This window comes from Pelophylax lessonae (genome assembly GCF_965119305.1).
Source record: "Pelophylax lessonae genome assembly, chromosome: 2".
Lineage (NCBI taxonomy): Eukaryota > Metazoa > Chordata > Amphibia > Anura > Ranidae > Pelophylax > Pelophylax lessonae.
Genome location: NC_138769.1, coordinates 729,751,234 through 729,771,110, shown reverse-complemented (window position 1 = coordinate 729,771,110; position 19,877 = coordinate 729,751,234). Strand labels below are relative to the sequence as shown.

General features: G+C 45.4%; 1 protein-coding gene across 1 annotated transcript in view; it reads left to right on the top strand.

Annotated features, from left to right (window-relative positions):
- Positions 1-17,695, top strand: part of LOC309546868 (ecto-ADP-ribosyltransferase 5-like) — a 66,557-nt gene extending 48,862 nt beyond the window's left edge. The window contains exons 3-4 of the mRNA XM_082246564.1: positions 3,264-3,296; positions 17,370-17,695. Of these exons, the coding sequence (XP_082102690.1) occupies positions 3,264-3,296; positions 17,370-17,461 (125 nt within the window). The 3' untranslated portion in view covers positions 17,462-17,695. The remainder of the gene's footprint in view (positions 1-3,263; positions 3,297-17,369) is intronic.
- The last annotated feature ends 2,182 nt before the right edge of the window (positions 17,696-19,877 follow it).

The following is a 19,877-nucleotide window of genomic DNA, read 5'->3' as shown; positions in this document are numbered from 1 at the left end:
AATATGATCCCAAAAAAGTGTATGTATATCACACGTACACAACCACACTAGGCCCCAATTACTATTGTTTGTACCCCTAAAAGGCTAGGAGTAGGGGGAGTATGGAACAGGCAGCACCCTCAAACCTTCAGAAGTATGAGATGAACCCCAACAACTTGGAAAGGTGGATCTCTCTCACACGTACCAACACAGACTATCCCCCAATTTAACTGATCCCCAAAGGTTTTTGATTAAATAGCGGAATAGAAAATATGATCCCAAAAAAGTGTATGTATATCACACGTACACAACCACACTAGGCCCCAATTACTATTGTTTGTACCCCTAAAAGGCTAGGAGTAGGGGGAGTATGGAACAGGCAGCACCCTCAAACCTTCAGAAGTATGAGATGAACCCCAACAACTTGGAAAGGTGGATCTCTCTCACACGTACCAACACAGACTATCCCCCAATTTAACTGATCCCCAAAGGTTTTTGATTAAATAGCGGAATAGAAAATATGATCCCAAAAAAGTGTATGTATATCACACGTACACAACCACACTAGGCCCCAATTACTATTGTTTGTACCCCTAAAAGGCTAGGAGTAGGGGGAGTATGGAACAGGCAGCACCCTCAAACCTTCAGAAGTATGAGATGAACCCCAACAACTTGGAAAGGTGGATCTCTCTCACACGTACCAACACAGACTATCCCCCAATTTAACTGATCCCCAAAGGTTTTTGATTAAATAGCGGAATAGAAAATATGATCCCAAAAAAGTGTATGTATATCACACGTACACAACCACACTAGGCCCCAATTACTATTGTTTGTACCCCTAAAAGGCTAGGAGTAGGGGGAGTATGGAACAGGCAGCACCCTCAAACCTTCAGAAGTATGAGATGAACCCCAACAACTTGGAAAGGTGGATCTCTCTCACACGTACCAACACAGACTATCCCCCAATTTAACTGATCCCCAAAGGTTTTTGATTAAATAGCGGAATAGAAAATATGATCCCAAAAAAGTGTATGTATATCACACGTACACAACCACACTAGGCCCCAATTACTATTGTTTGTACCCCTAAAAGGCTAGGAGTAGGGGGAGTATGGAACAGGCAGCACCCTCAAACCTTCAGAAGTATGAGATGAACCCCAACAACTTGGAAAGGTGGATCTCTCTCACACGTACCAACACAGACTATCCCCCAATTTAACTGATCCCCAAAGGTTTTTGATTAAATAGCGGAATAGAAAATATGATCCCAAAAAAGTGTATGTATATCACACGTACACAACCACACTAGGCCCCAATTACTATTGTTTGTACCCCTAAAAGGCTAGATGAGGAGTAGGGGGAGTATGGAACAGGCAGCACCCTCAAACCTTCAGTATGAGATTGTGTTCACTGTACCCCACAAAGATTGTGTTCACTGCACCCCACAAAGATTGTGTTCACTGCACCTCACAAAGATTGTGTTCACTGTACCCCCCAAAGATTGTGTTCACTGCACCCCACAAAGATTCTGTTCACTGTACCCCACAAAGATTGTGTTCACTGCACCCCAAAAAGATTGTGTTCACTGCACCCCAAAAAGGATGTTGTTCACTGCACCCCAAAAAGGATGTTGTTCACTCCACCCCAAAAAGATTGTGTTCACTGCACCCCACAAAGATTGTGTTCACTGCACCCCAAAAAGATTGTGTTCACTGCACCCCAAAAATGATTTTGTTCACTGCACCCCAAAAAGGATGTTGTTCACTCCACCCCAAAAAGATTGTGTTCACTGCACCCCAAAAAGATTGTGTTCACTGCACCCCACAAAGGATTTTGTTCACTGCACCCCAAAAAGATTGTGTTCACTGCACCCCAAAAAGGATGTTGTTCACTGCACCCCAAAAAGGATTTTGTTCACTGCACCCCAAAAAGATTGTGTTCACTGCACCCCACAAAGGATTTTGTTCACTGCACCCCACAAAGATTGTGTTCACTGCACACCAAAAAGGATTGTGTTCACTGCACCCCAAAAAGATTTTGTTCACTGCACCCCAAAAAGATTGTGTTCACTGCAGCCCAAAAAGATTGTGTTCACTGCAGCCCAAAAAGATTGTGTTCACTGCAGCCCAAAAAGATTGTGTTCACTGCAGCCCAAAAAGATTGTGTTCACTGCAGCCCAAAAAGATTGTGTTCACTGCACCCCAAAAAGGACGTTGTTCACTGCACCCCAAAAAGATTGTGTTCACTGCAGCTCACACACAGAAAAATGGATGTGGATCTCTGACACCTGCCTATCTCCTATCCCACACCACACAGCAATATGGATTGTAGTTTGTAGAACACAGTTTCCCTAAAATTCAGCAGCAGCAGCCTCTCCCTAACAGGATTGAGAAGAGATCGTAGATCAGGATTGAGTGCAGAGTCACCCCACCCCCCACACAGCAATATCGATTGTACTTTGTAGAACACACTGACCCTATAATTCAGCAGACTCTATCCCTAAAATGCCTACAACTCGCCCTGCCTAAACACTCCGACCTGTCCCTCAATTCTATCCGGACACAAATGGTTTTTTCCTGCCTGTCTTTCCCTAATCAGCAGCCAGCACGTTGATGTGTGCTCTGTCCCTGATCTAAGCAGCAGAATGAAGACGCTGCGGCTGCCTGGAACTTATAAAGACTTGGTCACATGCTTCAGACGGCCAATCACAGCTACTGAGACATTTGCAGGCATGGCTGGGATGGCTTAAGGCACACCAGTTAAACGATTGTTGATTGGCTGTTGAAAGCCCGCCATGAAAAGAGCGCCAAAGCATGCAAAACCCGGAAATAAAACGACCGAACACGGATTTTTACCCGAACATACAGTAAAGTGTCCGTGTCCGTGTTCGGGTACAAAAAATCCAATTATTCGGTACGAACACGAATAATACAGTCCGTGTTCGCTCAACACTAGTCCCTAGGGTTCAATATTGAGTTGGCCCACCCTTTGCAGCTATAACGGCTTCAACTCTTCTGGGAAGGCTATCCACAAGGTTTAGGAGTGTGTTTATGGGAATGTTTGACCATTCTTCCAGAAACGCATTTGTGAGGACAGGCACTGATGTTGGAAGAGAAGCCCTGGCTTGCAATCTCCGATCTAATTCATCCCAAAGGTGTTCTTTGTCCAAGTCCTCCACCCCAAACTCACTCATCCATGTCTTTTTTGTATATTTTTATATATTGTTTTGCATATATTTTTTTTAAACTTTTCTCTCATTTGCCCACGTTTTGTCTTTCCAGGCAACAAACGTGAGAAGTGCACGTACAATTCAGGTAAGAGCACCCTTTTCTTTTGAATTAAAAAATTGGCTTTGCCCATCATGTATCATACCTGAGGTTGTTGGCGGGAATGTGAAACACAATTTTGTGATTTGCAGAATAGAAGGTGTGCGTGGCACCCATCCCTGGGACGGCAGAAGTAGGAGATCCTTGTTTGTTTTTTGCTCGGCACACTAGGATTCCTTCCACCATCTCGTATGTCTTGTAGTAACATACAAGTCAGCAAGAGAAACCATTGGGTCCAGCAAAAGGAGCAGGTATTCAAACACCTGGAGATGTGAAATAGCTGAAGTAGCTGCAGTGCAGTGAAGTGGTGGTCCTTCAAGTCACAGGCTGCTGGAAAGGTTAGAATAGGTTAGATTAATGCCTCTTCTTTTACAGAAAACAAAAAAGTAGATGACCACACTGCAGTAAAACTGTCTCCTTTTTCGATGCAAATCCATAAAACAGGAGAACTCTATAATTAAGCATCCTTTAGCATGCAATGCAGAAGAGTCTCACTCCTGCTGTATCAGTTTTAAGGATTTGTATTAGGGATTGATCGATTATCGGCAATGCCGATATATCGGGGGCTGATATGCACTATCCCCGATATATCGGAATCGGCCCTGGAGGTTACCGATAATGCAGATATTTCGGGAAAGTGCATGTACCGGAGTGATGCCTGCAGCTAGAAGCATCCCCCCGGTACCGGCGTCCATAGCCGATGGTCGGTTGTTTTGTAATGACAACAGATGCGGCTGAGAAGACGCTCGGCTGTCATTACAAGGAGTGGGAGGGGATGTCCCCCCCCCCTTCTGCTTTCTTCCGCGGCTCGCCCGAGTCTCCCATCCCACCGGGAGACCCAAGCATCCTACCTGCACGGCCGCCGAACAGAAGACCTGATCAAAGCCACATTCGGCTCTGATCGAGTCTCCATATAAAAACCCGGAAGTGACATCACTTCCGGGTATTTGGCGGCAAATTCAAAAAAATGTGAGTATTCAAAACAGCCAAACTTGGCGTTTTGAATGCTTTTAAGTGCAGAGGAGGGGTTTGGGGTCTTTTAGACCCCCAGATCCCTTCACATCACAAGGAGTACCTGTAAAGGAAAAAAAAAAATTGTTTTAATGTCCGAAAATATCGGCCGATACCGATATTCGATGACCAAAATATCGGTATCAGTATCGGCACTAAAAAAACGATATTGGTCGATCACTAATTTGTATCAATAAAGGGGTTTGTTTTACTGGAGTGAGGTCATCCACTATTTTGAATTGTACGTTTTTAGTAATTAGCTGGCGGGGCAAAAGTGGATCGGCCTGGCGTGGTATTACATGTGTTTTGATTAAACTGAACTGGACATTTTGTGGTGACAGGATTGATTTAACTGACTTTAGGTGGAATACACAAAACTTTAACACAGGGTTAAGGATCATTATTTAAACCAAGTGACAGTTAGTTTTCAAATCTCATTAAACTTGGAGCTGAAAATAACTATCACTTATTTTTGGAAATAAACCCTCTTATTCTGGTGATAAATTAGTAAATTTAGCCTATTTTGCACAGAATAAAGGAACCCCTTTCGAGTATGCACATAAAAACTATTGTTAATGCAGTTATCAATAAATCCAGCAAACACTGTTTTCAGGTTACATTTCTGAAGGCATCTGCTGTCCTGCACTGTAGAACCATACCTGCCTGTCATAAACGTACCATTATTTTCAGCCGTGATGGGGAAGGAGGATCAGGGCTGACAAGCTCCAAAGTCAGGCAGCTATGGGCCCCCTAGGAGTCTTGGGCACTGGGCAGCCACTCTGATCTGCCTAATGTGGACCTGCCACTGGGTAAGACACTCTATAGCAGACTTTCTCAACCTTTTTACCACAGAGGAAACCTTGACATAATTTTCAGGTCTTATGGAACCCCTATTAAACGGAACCTAATTCATTGGGGGACAGTGGACAAATGCCACTTACATTTGTGACCAATTAGAAGAATGTCCCTTACATTGGTTGCTAGGTAGAAAAATTCCCCTTATAGTGATTCTCAGAATGACACCCTTTCAGACAGCCAAAAAGTTCTGTGTTTTCCGGTAGCTGGCTCTGCCAAGTGGTGTCAACCCTGGAACTATGAATATACTGTACCATAAAATAAAAGGGTCAATCAGCCACAGCTCAAGGAACTCCTAGCAACCTCTGAAGGAACTCGAGGGCTGCATGGAACAGGTGCATCGCTAGGTGGGTGCTTGGGTGTGCTAAAGCACCCCCAAAAATTCTTTCAGCTCCCCCATAAAAGCTTAATTAGAAGTAGAAAACACACAATTTCTGGGGAAATTGTGTGAATTGTTCTTGCCGTGTGTGTGTTTGGTGTGGTGTGTGTGTGTGTGTGTGTGGTGTGTGTGGTGTGTGTGTATGGTGTGGTGTGTGTGGTGTGGTGTGTGTGGTGTGTGGTGTGTGTGTGTGTGTGTGTGGGAGTGGCAGCAGTTAAGAAATTGTGAAAACTATCAGGACTATGGCTTAGCAGTGGACATTTTTAGTGGCAGCAGGGATTGCTGAACGTTTTGATATAAGATTTGTGTAGATGAAAATGAGCTCAAGGAACTCCTAGCAACCTCTGAAGGAACTCGAGGGCTCCATGGAACAGGGGCATCGCTAGGTGGGTGCTTGGGTGTGCTAAAGCACCCCCAAAAATTATTTCAGCTCCCCCATAAAAGCTTAATTAGAAGTAGAAAACACACAATTTCTGGGGAAATTGTGTGAATTGTTCTTGCCGTGTGTGTGTGTGTGTGGTGGGTGTGGTGTGTGTGGTGTGTGTGTGGTGTGTGTGTGGTGTGTGTGTGTGTGTGTGTGTGTGGGTGTGGTGTGGTGTTGTGTGTGTGTGTGGTATGTGGTGTGTGTGTGTGTGTGGTGTATGTGGTGTATGTGTGGTGTGGTGTGTGTGTGTGTGTGGTGTGGTGTGGTGCTCCATGGAACAGGGGCATCGCAAGGTGGGTGCTTGGGTGTGCTAAAGCACCCCCAAAAATTCTTAATTAGAAGTAGAAAACACACAATTTCTGGTGTGTGTGTGTGGGAGTGGCAGCAGTCAAGAAATTGTGAAAACTATCAGGACTATGGCTTAGCCGTGGACATTTTTAGTGGCAGCAGGGATAGCTGAACGTTTTGATATAAGATTTGTGTAGATGAAAATGAGCTCAAGGAACTCCTAGCAACCTCTGAAGGAACTCGAGGGCTCCATGGAACAGGGGCATCGCAAGGTGGGTGCTTGGGTGTGCTAAAGCACCCCCAAAAATTATTTCAGCTCCCCCATAAAAGCTTAATTAGAAGTAGAAAACACACAATTTCTGGGGAAATTGTGTGAATTGTTCTTGCCGTGTGTGTGTGTGTGTGTGTGTGTGTGTGTGTGTGTGTGTGTGTGGTGGGTGTGGTGTGTGTGTGTGTGTGGTGTGGTGTGTGTGTGTGTGTGTGTGTGGGGGTGTGGTGTGGTGTTGTGTGTGTGTGTGGTGTGTGTGTGTGTGTGGTGTATGTGGTGTATGTGTGGTGTGGTGTGTGTGTGTGTGTGTGTGGTGTGGTGTTGTGCTCCATGGAACAGGGGCATCGCAAGGTGGGTGCTTGGGTGTGCTAAAGCACCCCCAAAAATTCTTAATTAGAAGTAGAAAACACACAATTTCTGGTGTGTGTGTGTTTGTGGGAGTGGCAGCAGTCAAGAAATTGTGAAAACTATCAGGACTATGGCTTAGCCGTGGACATTTTTAGTGGCAGCAGGGATAGCTGAACGTTTTGATATAAGATTTGTGTAGGTGAAAATGAGGGAGTGATGGCAGTTTAGAAATCATGTCCTGATTTGTCAGTTCACAATCTAGCTTTTGTCACTCTGCTGGCTGCTCACACACCTGAGTTTGTATGGCAACTCACTCTACAGCAAGGGCAGAGAAGAGCGGTTAAAAACAAACTGCTCCAACTTGCTCACTTCACTGGCAGTTGCCATATTCGAACGGTTGTAGTTTAAAAATTTTAAATCCTACAGCAAAGAGCTCCATATTGTGAGAATCACAAGACCCAGACCTACATTTTGGTGTATAGTATGTCTCTGAAATATTAAAAATAAAGGCACAGTCGCGGTTTAGAAATTGCCCTTCAAATTTGAGGTGGCTAGAGTGGAGTTTCAATGAATGTCAATGGGCGGCATGAGTTGCCAACAAATGGTCATTTTGTGAAAACTATCAGGACTATGGCTTAGCCGTGGACATTTTTTGTGGCAGCAGGGATAGCTGAACGTTTTGATAAAATATTTGTGTAGGTGGGCTTGAAAATGAGGGAGTGGTGGCAGTTTAGAAATCATGTCCTGATTTGTCAGCTCCCTCTCTAGTTTTGAACATTCCACCATTCATTCCTATGGGACCAATTTCGCCACAAAAACGCAGATATTTTGTGAATCATTTGGCGAAACGTTCCACAAAGTAATAGCACACCAATCGGGTACAATCCGCACGTTTCGGTATATTAATTACTGTATATGTAGTGTAAAAACTGTGGGAGGAGTTAGGGTAGTAAATTTGGCTATAATAATAAGAATATATATGTGAGATAACAGTAAGTGGTCTTGCCATGCAATAACACTTAATTAAGTATCCATAACCTGTATCAGAATTTCATCTATCTTTACATATTTAGAATTGCCTGAATGCAAACAGCCCTAGTTACAAAGGACTACTTTCTCTCTGTGGAAAGATACAGAATCTTCTGGCCGCTGTTTCCGATGCTTTGCCTCTAGATCCAGTCTTAGTCCATAGGGTTTAATATTAAGTTGGCCTACCATTTGTAGCTATAACAACTTCAAATGTCTAGGGAATGCTGTCCACAAGGTTTAGGAGTGTGTCTATGGGAATGTTTGACCATTCTTCCAGAAGCAAATTTATGAGGTCAGGCACTGATGTTGGAGGAGAAGACCTGGCTCGCAGTCTGCGCTCTAATTCATCCCAAAGGTGTTCTATCGGGTTGAGGTCAGGACTCTGTGCAGGCCAATCATGTTCTTTCACCCCAAACTCGCTCACCGATGTCTTTATGGACCTTGCTTTGTGCACTGGTCCAAATCATTTGGTGGAGGGGGGATTATGGTGTGGGGTTATGTTTCAGGGTTTGGGCTTGGCCCCTTAGTTCCAGTGAACAGAAATCTTAAGATGTCAAGACATTTTGGACAGTTTGATGTTCCCAACTTTGTGGGAACAGTTTGGGGATGGCCCCTTCCTGTTCCAGCATGACTGCACATCAGTGCACAAAGCAAAGTCTATAAAGAAATGGAGGAACTTTACTGACTTCAACCAGATAGAACACGATAAATTAGAGCGGAGACTGCCTTATAGTCCACATCAATGCCTGCCCTCATAAATGCGCTTCTGGAAGAATGGTCAAACATTCCCATAGACACACTCCTAAACCTTGTGAACAGCCTTTCCAGAAGAGTTAAAGCTGTTTTAGCTGCAAAGGGTGGGCCAACTCAATATTGAACCCTACAGAATAAGACTGGGATGCCAATAAATTTCATGTGCGTGTAAAGGCAGGCTTCCCGATACGTTTCGGTAATATAGTGTGTATGATATATAATAATACTGTAGATAACGACCCCAAACACACCTCCAAGACGACCACTGCCTTGCTAAAGAAGCTGAGGGTAAAGGTGATGGACTGGCCAAATATGTCTCCAGACCTAAACCCTATTGAGCATCTGTGGGACATCCTCAAACGGAAGGTGGAGGAGCGCAAGGTCTCTAACATCCACCAGCTCTGTGATGTCACCATAGGGGAGTGGAAGAGGACTCCAGTGACAACCTGTGAAGCTCTGGTAAACTCCATGCCCAAGAGGGTTAAGGCAGTCCTGGAAAATAATTATGGCCACAAAAAATATTGACACTTTGTGCCCATAGTGGACATTGTCACTTAGGGGTGTACTCACTTTTGTTGCCAGTGGTTTAGACATTACTGACTGTGTGTTGAGTTATTTTGAGGGGACAGCAAATTTAAACTGTTATACAAGCATGTCTCCAGACCTAAACCCTATTGAGCATCTGTAGGGCATCCTCAAACGGAAGGTGGAGGAGCGCAAGGTCTCTAACATCCACCAGCTCTGTGATGTCATCATGGAGGAGTGGAAGAGGACACCAAGTGCCAAGCTGTGAAGCTCTGGTGAACTCCATGCCCAAGAGGATTAAGGCAGTGCTGGAAAATAACGGTGGCTGGCCACACAAAATATTGACACTTTGGGCCCATATTGGACATTGTCACTTAGGGGTGTACTCACTTGTGTTGCCAGTAGTTTAGACATTAATGGCTGTGTGTTGAGTTATTTTGAGGGGACAGCAAATTTACACTGTTATACAAGCTGTACACTCACTACTTTACATTGTAGCAAAGTGTCATTTCTTCAGTGTTGTCACATGAAAAGATAGAATAAAATATTTACAAAAATGTGAGGGGTGTACTCACTTTTGGGAGATACTGTACATATATTATTATTATATAGGATTTATATAGCGCCGACAGTTTACACAGCACTTTACAACTTGAGGGTAGACAGTACAAATACAATACACTTTTAAAAGAGTAGGAATTAGAGTGCCCTGCTCGTTAGAGCTTACAATCTAAGAGGGAGGGTAAAGAGATACAAGAGGTAATAACTGTGGGGGATGGACTGATGGAGAAAATAAAGTACAGTTGTTAGGTGGATGCCAGATAGGTTTTTCTGAAGAGATGTGTTTTCAGGGATCGTCTGAAAGTAGACAAAGTAGTTGATAGTTGGACAGATTGGGGTAGAGCATTCCAGAGCATGGGAGAAGCTCGGGAGAAGTCCTGGAGGCGAGCATGGGAAGAGGTTACAAGGAAGCTAGAAAGCAGGAGGTCCTGGGAGGAACGAAGAGAACGAGTTGGTTGGTATTTTGAGACCAGATTAGTGATGTAGCTGGGCACCAAGTTATGGATGGCTTTGTAGGTTATAGTTAGTAACTTGAATTTAATTAGTTGGTTGAGTGGCAGCCAATGGAGGGATTGGCAAAGAGGGGGTAGCAGACACAGAGCGGTTTGCAAGGTGGATGAGCTTGGCGGCAGCATTCATGATGGACTGAAGGGGAATAGTCTTTGTAAAGGTAAGCCAATGAGAAGGGAGTTGCAGTAATCGAGACGAGAGATGGCCAGGGAGTGGATTAGAAGCTTTTTGGTATCATTGGCTAGGAAGGGGCGTATCTTGGAGATGTTGCGGAGGTTGATAGGTATATATACAGTATATATATATATATATATATATTTTTTTTAGCAGACAAACACAATATAATACATTGTTTTTTTGCAAAATATAAAAGACGATGTTACACCGAGTACATATATACGTAACATGTCACGCTTTAAAATTGCTTCCACCTGTGGAATAGCGGCAAACTACGGTACTTAAAAATCTCCATAGGCATCAGTTTAACCACTTAAGCCCCGGAGGATTTGGCTGCTAAAGGACCAGGGGTTTTTTTGCGATTTTTTACTGCGTGACTTTAACGGACAATTGCGCGGTCGTGCGACGCTGTACCTAAACGAATTTGACGTCCTTTTTTTCCCACAAACAGAGCTTTCTTTTGGTGGTATTTGATCACCTGTGCGATTTTTTGATCACGCGCTATAAACAAAAAAAGAGCGTAAATTTTGCAAAAATAACAATATTTTTCACATTTTTTTATATGAAATTCCCCCCAAAAAAAAGTAAAAATCAAAATTTTTTAACATTTTTCGGCCAATTTGTTTTATGCTACCTATGTTTGGTAAAAAAAATCGCAAAAAGCGTATTTTGATTGGTTTGCGCAAAAGTTATCGCGTTTACTAACAAAGGGAAAGATTTTTGTCATTTTTGGTGTTTTTTTTTAACGCGTAATGGTGGCGATCTGCGATTTTTTTTAGGTACTGCGACATTGCGGCGGACAGATCGGACCCTTGACTGACATTTTTGACACTTTTGGGGGTACCAGTGACATTACTGCAGTAATCAGTGCTATACATATGCACTGTTACTGCAAAAATGACACTGGCAGGGAAGGGGTTAACTTTATTGGACAGGGAGGGGTTAAGTGTGTCCTAGGGGCGTGATTCTAACTGTGCAGGGACATTCCTATTGGTGTAAAAGCAAAGATCAACCGTTCTACATAGTAGAACGGACAGATCTTCACTTTTACACAGGGAGAACTGACAGGCAGCTTGTTTACATAAGCCGCTCTGTCGTTCTCCCTTCACAGGAGCGATCACAGTGTGACTGGCGGACATCGAGTCCGCCGGTCACACGCACTGACTTGTCTGTGAACGAGCCGCGGCGGGCGCGCGCCCGCCCGCGATAGGCTCGCAAGTCAGTGACAGGCGAGTGACGTACCGATACGTCACTCTGCCTGGCCGGAGCTGACCGCCGCAGTATATAGTCGTGCGGCGGTCGGCAACCGGTTAAACACCTTTCCAGGTTACCAGTTTAGAGTTACACAGGAGGTCTGGTGCTAGAATTATTGCTCTTGTTCATGACAATACTTCACATGTGTGGTGCGATCACCGTTTACATATGAGTACGGGAGTAACCTATGTGTTGGCATTTGCACACAAACAAGGGGGGGGGGGGGGGGGAACGAGGTTGCTTTGTTTTTTCATTATTATTATTTATTTTATTTTATATAACACTTTTTTTTTCTATAGTCTTTATTTTATTGTTATTTTTTTGTATTAAAGTGATTGTAAAGTCTCTCTCTTTTTTTTTTTTTAATAACAACCATGTTATACTTACCTCCTCTGTGCAGTTGGTTGTGCACAGAGCAGCCCGGATCCTCCTCTTCTCGGGTCCCTCTTCGCTGTTCCTGGCCCCTCCCTTCTGTCGAGTGCCCCCACAGCAAGCAGCTTGCTATGGGGGCACCTGACTTGAGCTGCAGCTCTGTGTGTCCATTCAGACATGGAGCTGCTGTTCGGCCCCATCCCCTCTCTCTCCTGATTGCCAACCTGACTTTGATTGACAGCCACGGGAGCCAATGGCACCGCAGCTATGTCTTAGCCAATCAGGAGAGAGACTCCCGGACGGCTGAGGGACTCGTGGACATCGCTAGATTGATAGAGAGGGGGATCAGGTAAGTATTAGGGGGGCTGAGGAGGGCTGCTATTCATAAAAGGCTTTATATCTTAATGTAAAGGACTTTACAACTCCTTTAAAGAGGTTGTAAACTCGTTTAACTTTTTTTTTTTTTTTTTTACAACCTGAAAGAGAAACACATAATGAGCTAGTATACTATCGCATACTAGCTCATTATGAAATACTTGCCTTACAACGAGCCCCTGCCGTGCCGCTCACTCACCTGTATGATGGGCGACATGTTCAGTCGCCCGTCTTCCGGGATCGCGGCATCCGGCCATCTGATTGGCCGGAGCCGTGGTGACGTCACTCCCGCGCACGCGCGCGGGAGCCGACGGTCACGGCACGGGACTCTGAAGGAACGGCACCAGCGGCCGTTCCTTCAGAGAGCATGCGCCAGTGACGTCACTGGCTGCATGTAAGGTAAATATCTCCTAAACGGTACATGTTTAGGAGATATTTACAGTACCTATAGGTAAGCCTTAATATAGGCTTACTCAGTGGCGGCTGGTGCTCAAAATTTTTGGGGGGGCGCAAAAAGAAAAATGTAATAGGTATTGCTTCGCGCCAAAAAACGCAGTAAAAAAATTGCGTGACTTTGAAGCTGTGCCCCCTTAAATGCAATGAACACTGTGCTGTGCCCCCTTCAATGCAATGAACACTGTGCTGTGCCCCCTTCAATGTAATAAACACTGTGCTGTGCCCCCACAATGCAGAGTTCAGCGTGCATGCCCCTTTCAATTCAGAGCGCCACAGCATTGTCCCCAATCACTGCAGAGCGCCACAGCATTGTCCCCAATGATTGCAGAGTGCCCACAGCATTGTCCCCAATGATTGCAGAGTGCCACAGCATTGTACCCCAATGATTGCAGAGTGCCACAGAATTGTACCCCAATGATTGCAGAGTGCCCACAGCATTGTACCCCAATAAATGCAGAGTGCCACAGCATTGTACCCCAATGATTGCAGAGTGCCCTCAGCATTGTACCCCAATGATTGCAGAGTGCCACAGAATTGTACCCCAATGATTACAGAGTGCCACAGCATTGTACCCCAATGATTGCAGAGTGCCACAGCATTGTACCCCAATGATTGCAGAGTGCCACAGAATTGTACCCCGATGATTGCAGAGTGCCACAGCATTGTACCCCAATGATTGCAGAGTGCCACAGAATTGTACCCCAATGATTGCAGAGTGCCACAGCATTGTACCCCAATGATTGCAGAGTGCCACAGAATTGTACCCCAATGATTGCAGAGTGCCACAGCATTGTACCCCAATGATTGCAGAGTGCCACAGAATTGTACCCCAATGATTGCAGAGTGCCACAGCATTGTACCCCAATGATTGCAGAGTGCCACAGCATTGTACCCCAATGATTGCAGAGTGCCCACAGCATTGTACCCCAATAAATGCAGAGCGCCACAGCATTGTACCCCAATAAATGCAGAGTGCCCACAGCATTGTACCCCAATAAATGCAGAGCGCCACAGCATTGTACCCCAATAAATACAGAGCGCCTCAGCATTGTACCCCAATAAATGCAGAGCGCCACAGCATTGTACCCCAATGATTGCAGAGCGCCACAGCATTGTACCCCAATAAATGCAGAGTGCCCACAGCATTGTACCCCAATGATTGCAGAGTGCCCACAGCATTGTACCCCAATGATTGCAGAGTGCCACAGCATTGTATCCCAATAAATGCAGAGTGCCCACAGCATTGTACCCGAATAAATGCAGAGTGCCCACAGCATTGTCCCCCAATAAATGCAGAGTGCCCACAGCATTGTCCCCCAATAAATGCAGAGTGCCCACAGCATTGTCCCCCAATCAATGCAGAGTGCCCACAGCATTGTACCCCAATAAATGCAGAGTGCCACAGCAATGTACCCCAATAAATGCAGAGTGCCACAGCAATGTACCCCAATAAATGCAGAGTGCCCACAGCATTGTCCCCCAATCAATGCAGAGTGCAGCGTGCGTGCTCCCTTCAATTTAATGCACTTACCTGGCGGCGGCGGCGGCGGCGGGTTCTTCCCTCCTCGATCCAGTCCATCCTCTCTGCGGCGGCGGCGGCGGGAAGGAGAGCGGCTTCTCCCTCGTCCTCCGAGCGGCGGTGACGGTGAGTGACTGACTCACGCATCGGCACCACCCCCATTGTGACGTCAGGGATCGGATGTCCTGGATGATGATTGGTCCAGGCTGGAGACTGGACCAATCACAGCCAGGATATCCGAAAGTGGGGGTGTCCAATCGCAAGGACTTGCGATCGGGTTACGCCCCCAGAAGGCTGCCGATCGGCGCCTCTTCTGGGACGTAACCCCACCCCCCCCCCCCTAGCCACCACTTCCCTTACAAAGGCCGGCGAACTCAATTTTTTTTTTTAAACTTTATTTGTTCGCTGTCATTTTTTTTTCTTGTTTTTTTTTCTTTTTTTTTAGGGGTAGGGGGGCGGCGCCCTGGTGCCCGCTATGCACGGGCCGCCACTGGGCTTACCTATAGGTAAAAGTTACAGAGGAGGGTTTACTTCCTCTTTAACTTTTTTGGCTATCACAAGGGATGAACTACATCTCTTGTGACAGCATGGGCCATAAAAGGTCCTCTTTATTAAGAGATCTGGGGTCTATTAGACCCCAAATCTCTCCTTAGGCCTCCAATGCAGCCAATCAGGCACAGATCAGTCTGATTAACTACCAGCCAGGTAAACAGAAAGGAGGAACGGGAAGTGACGTCATACTCATCGCTTCCTGTTTTCGCGGACACAGAGAGGGGGGAATGACGTCAGTTCCTCTCTCTCTGCTCTTTGCAGCCGTTGCTGCAGGTCGCATCCCTCTGGGCTCCGCGATTGGACGACAGAGCCTGGGAAAGGCGGCGGCGGGAAGGGACATGGACATCCTACATTCGGCAGGTGGTTAACAGACTCCTGCACTATACACACTATATTATACTTTACATACTTCTGACCAAAGTGTTCATTGTCTCCACACAATGATAGTGCTGATGTGTGTGCATATCTGTGAGACTATTTCTTGTGCCACAGCAATCAAAGCCTATTTTATGATTTATTAAACCATACTCCTTCAAGCCCATTCACTGTTCACTGCAATCTGGCCAACACCCAATATTCGCCGCGATGTGCTGTGCGCGCCACATTACTGCTCCATTTTGGGTGATTCAGGTCTTGTATAGTTCTAGCAACACCCCTGAATTATACCCAGCCCACCCAAAATGACCACCAACCCCATAAGGTACACACTACTCCACTCCTGGACTGATTTAACCACTTGCCTACAGGGCACTTTTACCCCCCTTCCTGCCCAGGCCACTTTTCATCTTTCAGCACTGTCAAACTTTGAATGACAATTGCGCAGTCATGCAACACTGAACCCATATGAAATCCTTATCATTTTTTTGATACAGAGCTTTCTTTTAGTGGGTTTTTAAATTTCTTTTCTAAATGAATAAAGACTGAAAAAAAAACACAATTATTTCTTTGTTTCTGTTGAAAAAATTGAGTAAATAAGTAATTTTTCTCCTTCACTAATGTGTGAGGATGAGGCTGCACTGACAGGCACTAATAGGCTGCACTGATAGGCACTAATAGGCTGCACTGATGAGGCTGCACTGACAGGCACTAATAGGCTGCACTGATAGGCGCTAATAGGCTGCACTGATGAGGCTGCACTGACAGGCACTAATAGGCTGCACTGATAGGCGCTAATAGGCTGCACTGATAGGCACTAATAGGCTGCACTGATGAGGTTGCACTGACAGGCACTAATAGGCTGCACTGATGGGCACTGATGAGGTGGCACTGATGGGCAGTAATGAGGTGGCACTGATGAGGAGGCATTAATATACAGCGCTGATGGGCACTGATAGTTGGCACTGATGGGCTCTGACAGGTATAACTGTTGGGTACTGATTAGCAGCACTGCTGGGCACTGATTGGCAGCACTGGTGGGCACTGATTGGCAGCACTGGTGGGCACTGATTGGCAGCACATTGATAGGTGGCACTAATAGAAGGTACTGATAGTTGGCACTGATAGATGTCACTATAGGTGAGATGGCACTGATAGGCAGTGATGAGGTGGCACTGATGAGGAAGCATTGATATGCAGCACTAATGGGCACTGATAGGGGGCACTGATTGTTGGCACTGATGGGCACTGATTGGCAGCACTGGTGGGCACTGATGAGAAAGCATTGATATGCAGCACTGATGGGCACTGATAGGTGGCACTGATTGTTGGCACTGATGGGCACTGATGAGGAGGCACTGGTGGGCACTGATTGGCAGCACTGGTGGGCACTGATTAGCAGCACACTGATAGGTGGCACTAATAGAAGGTACTGATAGTTGGCACTGATAGATGTCACTATAGGTGAGATGGCACTGATAGGCAGTGATGAGGTGGCACTGATGAGGAAGCATTGATATGCAGCACTAATGGGCACTGATTGTTGGCACTGATTAGGAGGCACTGATGGGCAGCACTGGTGGGCATTGATAAGGAAGCATTGATATGCAGCACTGATGGGCATGGCACTGATAGGTGGCACTGATTGTTGGCACTGATGGGCACTGATGAGGAGGCACTGGTGGGCACTGATTGGCAGTACTGGTGAGCCCTGATTGGCAGCACTGGTGGGCACTGTTGGGGCTACATTGATGATCACTGCTCTGATTGTTAGTGCAGATGCCCCTGCTGAGAAGTTTCACTTACTGGCTCTCCTCTCGCCATGTCAGCATGAGGAGAGGAATGCTAATAACTGGCATTGGACACAGCTGATCACACGGTAAAGAGCCTACGTCACAGGCTCTTTACCATGATCCGTGATGTGCCGTGTCCAAGAGAAACGAGGCACCACCTGTCGCCGCACTGCCCCTATCTGTGTAGATTTCCATTTCTCTGTTTTTTTTTATAATGTTATACATTTTGTCTTTTAGCCCCAGCAATGCAAAAGAACAGCAATGAAGTGACAGCGCCCCTGCTGATCGGGTTTAGCATTGTCCTCACATCATTTGGCCTGATTAGCTGAAGTTACACTTTGGAATTTGGAGTTGATATGTAGCACGGATGAAGAAATGATTTTGGACTGAATAAATATATATAACGCAAATGATTGATGACTGTTTTGAGGACAGGTTATTCTCAGGAATGTCTCTATGCATGCTGTACAGCCCCTTTATGGCCCTATAAATGAAGACTGCATTTACACAGCAACACCCGGCTGTCATTTTGACAGTTGGGAATTGCCAGCAAGTATAAGAAAGTGGGGAGGGACAGCATGCAGAAGGACAGGATGTACTACTTAATGCCCTGTGTACTTCCATGGGATTCTCTGGATGAGTGTAGCACATCCATCTCTACGATTGGTTAAAAGTACATTCAATGATTTTTCAGCAAATACATAAGTGGCGTGATGGATAACATTTTGTTACCTATTGGAGTTCAGCTTTAATTATAATGTTTCTGCAGAGATGGGAAAATTGGGTAATCAATATAAAGCTACATTTTCTTTTAAGGCTCCTTTCACACTCTCCGTCCGTTGGACGGAGTCCATTTTTCTCAGAGGGGGATCGAGCTGCCGATCCCCCGCTGAGCAGCAGGAGGACAGCTGTGTCTCCGTGCTGTGTGCGGAGACACAGCTGTCAGTTCCCCATGCATCTCTATGGGGGAAATCGGATGTCAACGGACCGTCAGTCCGTTCTCACCCGATCCCATCCGATCCGATCCGATCCGCTGGACGGATGGAAAATAGGGTTTCCATCCGTCCAGATTTGACGGATCGGATCGGGTCGGATGTCAGCGGACTTGTCTCCGCTGACATCCGATGCCCCATAGGAATGCATGGGGGGACCGTTCAGATCCGCCAAAAAAACGGACAGGCGGATCTGAACGGTCCGCCTGTGTGAAAGGGGCCTTAGGCCCCTTTCACACATACGGTCCGTTCAGTTCATCAGTTCAGTCACGTCAAATGTATCAGTTTTCCATCCATTTTTCATCCGTTTTTCGTCAGTTGTCATCCGTTTTTCGCCAGTTGTTATCCGTTTTTCATCCGTTGTCATCCGTTTTTCATCTGTTGTCATCCGTTTTTGTCCGTTGTCATCAGTTTTTCATCTGTTGTCATCCGTTTTTGTCCGTTGTCATCCGTTTTTCATCCGTTTTTTCGTCCGATCCGTTTTTTTGACGGATGAAAAATAGGGCATTGATCCGTTCAAAAAAACGGACATTGACGGAAGCGGATGAAAACGGATGTTAACGGATGATCATCCGTTGTCATCTGTTTTTATTTTTTACATAGAGATACATCGATGTCCGTTTTTCTTCCGTCAACGGATGGATGAAAAACGGACAAACGGACAGCATGTATGAAAGGGACCTAAGTGATTTTAGCAGCTTTTCATTATGAAAACTATTATGTGTTTTAATCATTTTTTTTTATTTACTGTGGACCATAACTGGATGACATTTACTTTGCTCCTGGTATCAAAAGCAATTGCATTTATTTTTTTAAAATAAAAATCCTGTTTTCTGATCCTGATGTTTATCACTGTTACTTCTCCGTCCTGCTGATCTGCTGCATCCTCTTTGCAGCCACATCCTCTCTACATGCGCTCTAGTAGTGGCTGCTTGGTATTTCTAAGAGCAGTTTTTCTGATGGTGACAACAGCAGACAATGGGGCACAACTGGAAGACAGGGACAGCTTTGTTACCCTATAACTGGGTCCATATCAAAAGATGAGGTACTGTAGAGTAAATACTGTAGATAACAAATGTGTCAAATCTCAAAACTGAAATGGAGAAAGATCTGGGAGTCTTGGTAGAGGATAGACTAGGCAATAGCATACAATGTCAAGCGGCAGCTGCCAAAGCCAGCAGAATATTAGCATGCATAAAGAAGATAAAACTATAATCCTTCCACTTTATAAAACTCTGGTCCGACCGCATCTGGAGTATTCTGTCCAGTTCTGGTCGCCAGTCCTCAGGAGAGATGTGTTGGAGCTGGAGAGAGTCCAGAGAAGGGCAACTAAACTGATTAGGGGATTGGAGGACCTAAATTATGAAGAGCATCTGCAATCACTTGATTTATTCTCCCTGGAGAAGAGACGTCTGAGGGGGGACATGATAGCAATTTATAAATATCTCAATGGTGATCTCAGCTTAGAAAAAAAGCTATTCAGTCGAAGGGATTGCATGAGGACTCGAGGGCATACAATGCGATTAGAGGAGAAGCGTTTTAACCGCAGGCAACGTGGGTTTGTTTTTACTGTTAGGGCTACAAGATTGTGGAATTCTCTACCACAAGAGGTGGTTTCTGTGGGAAGTATGGTGGCTTTCAAAAGACTCTTAGACGTACATCTCAAGGATCAGAACATTCAGGGCTATGTGAGATGATTACGGCCACACACACCTACACAGGTTGAACTGGATGGACTATTGTCTTTATTCAA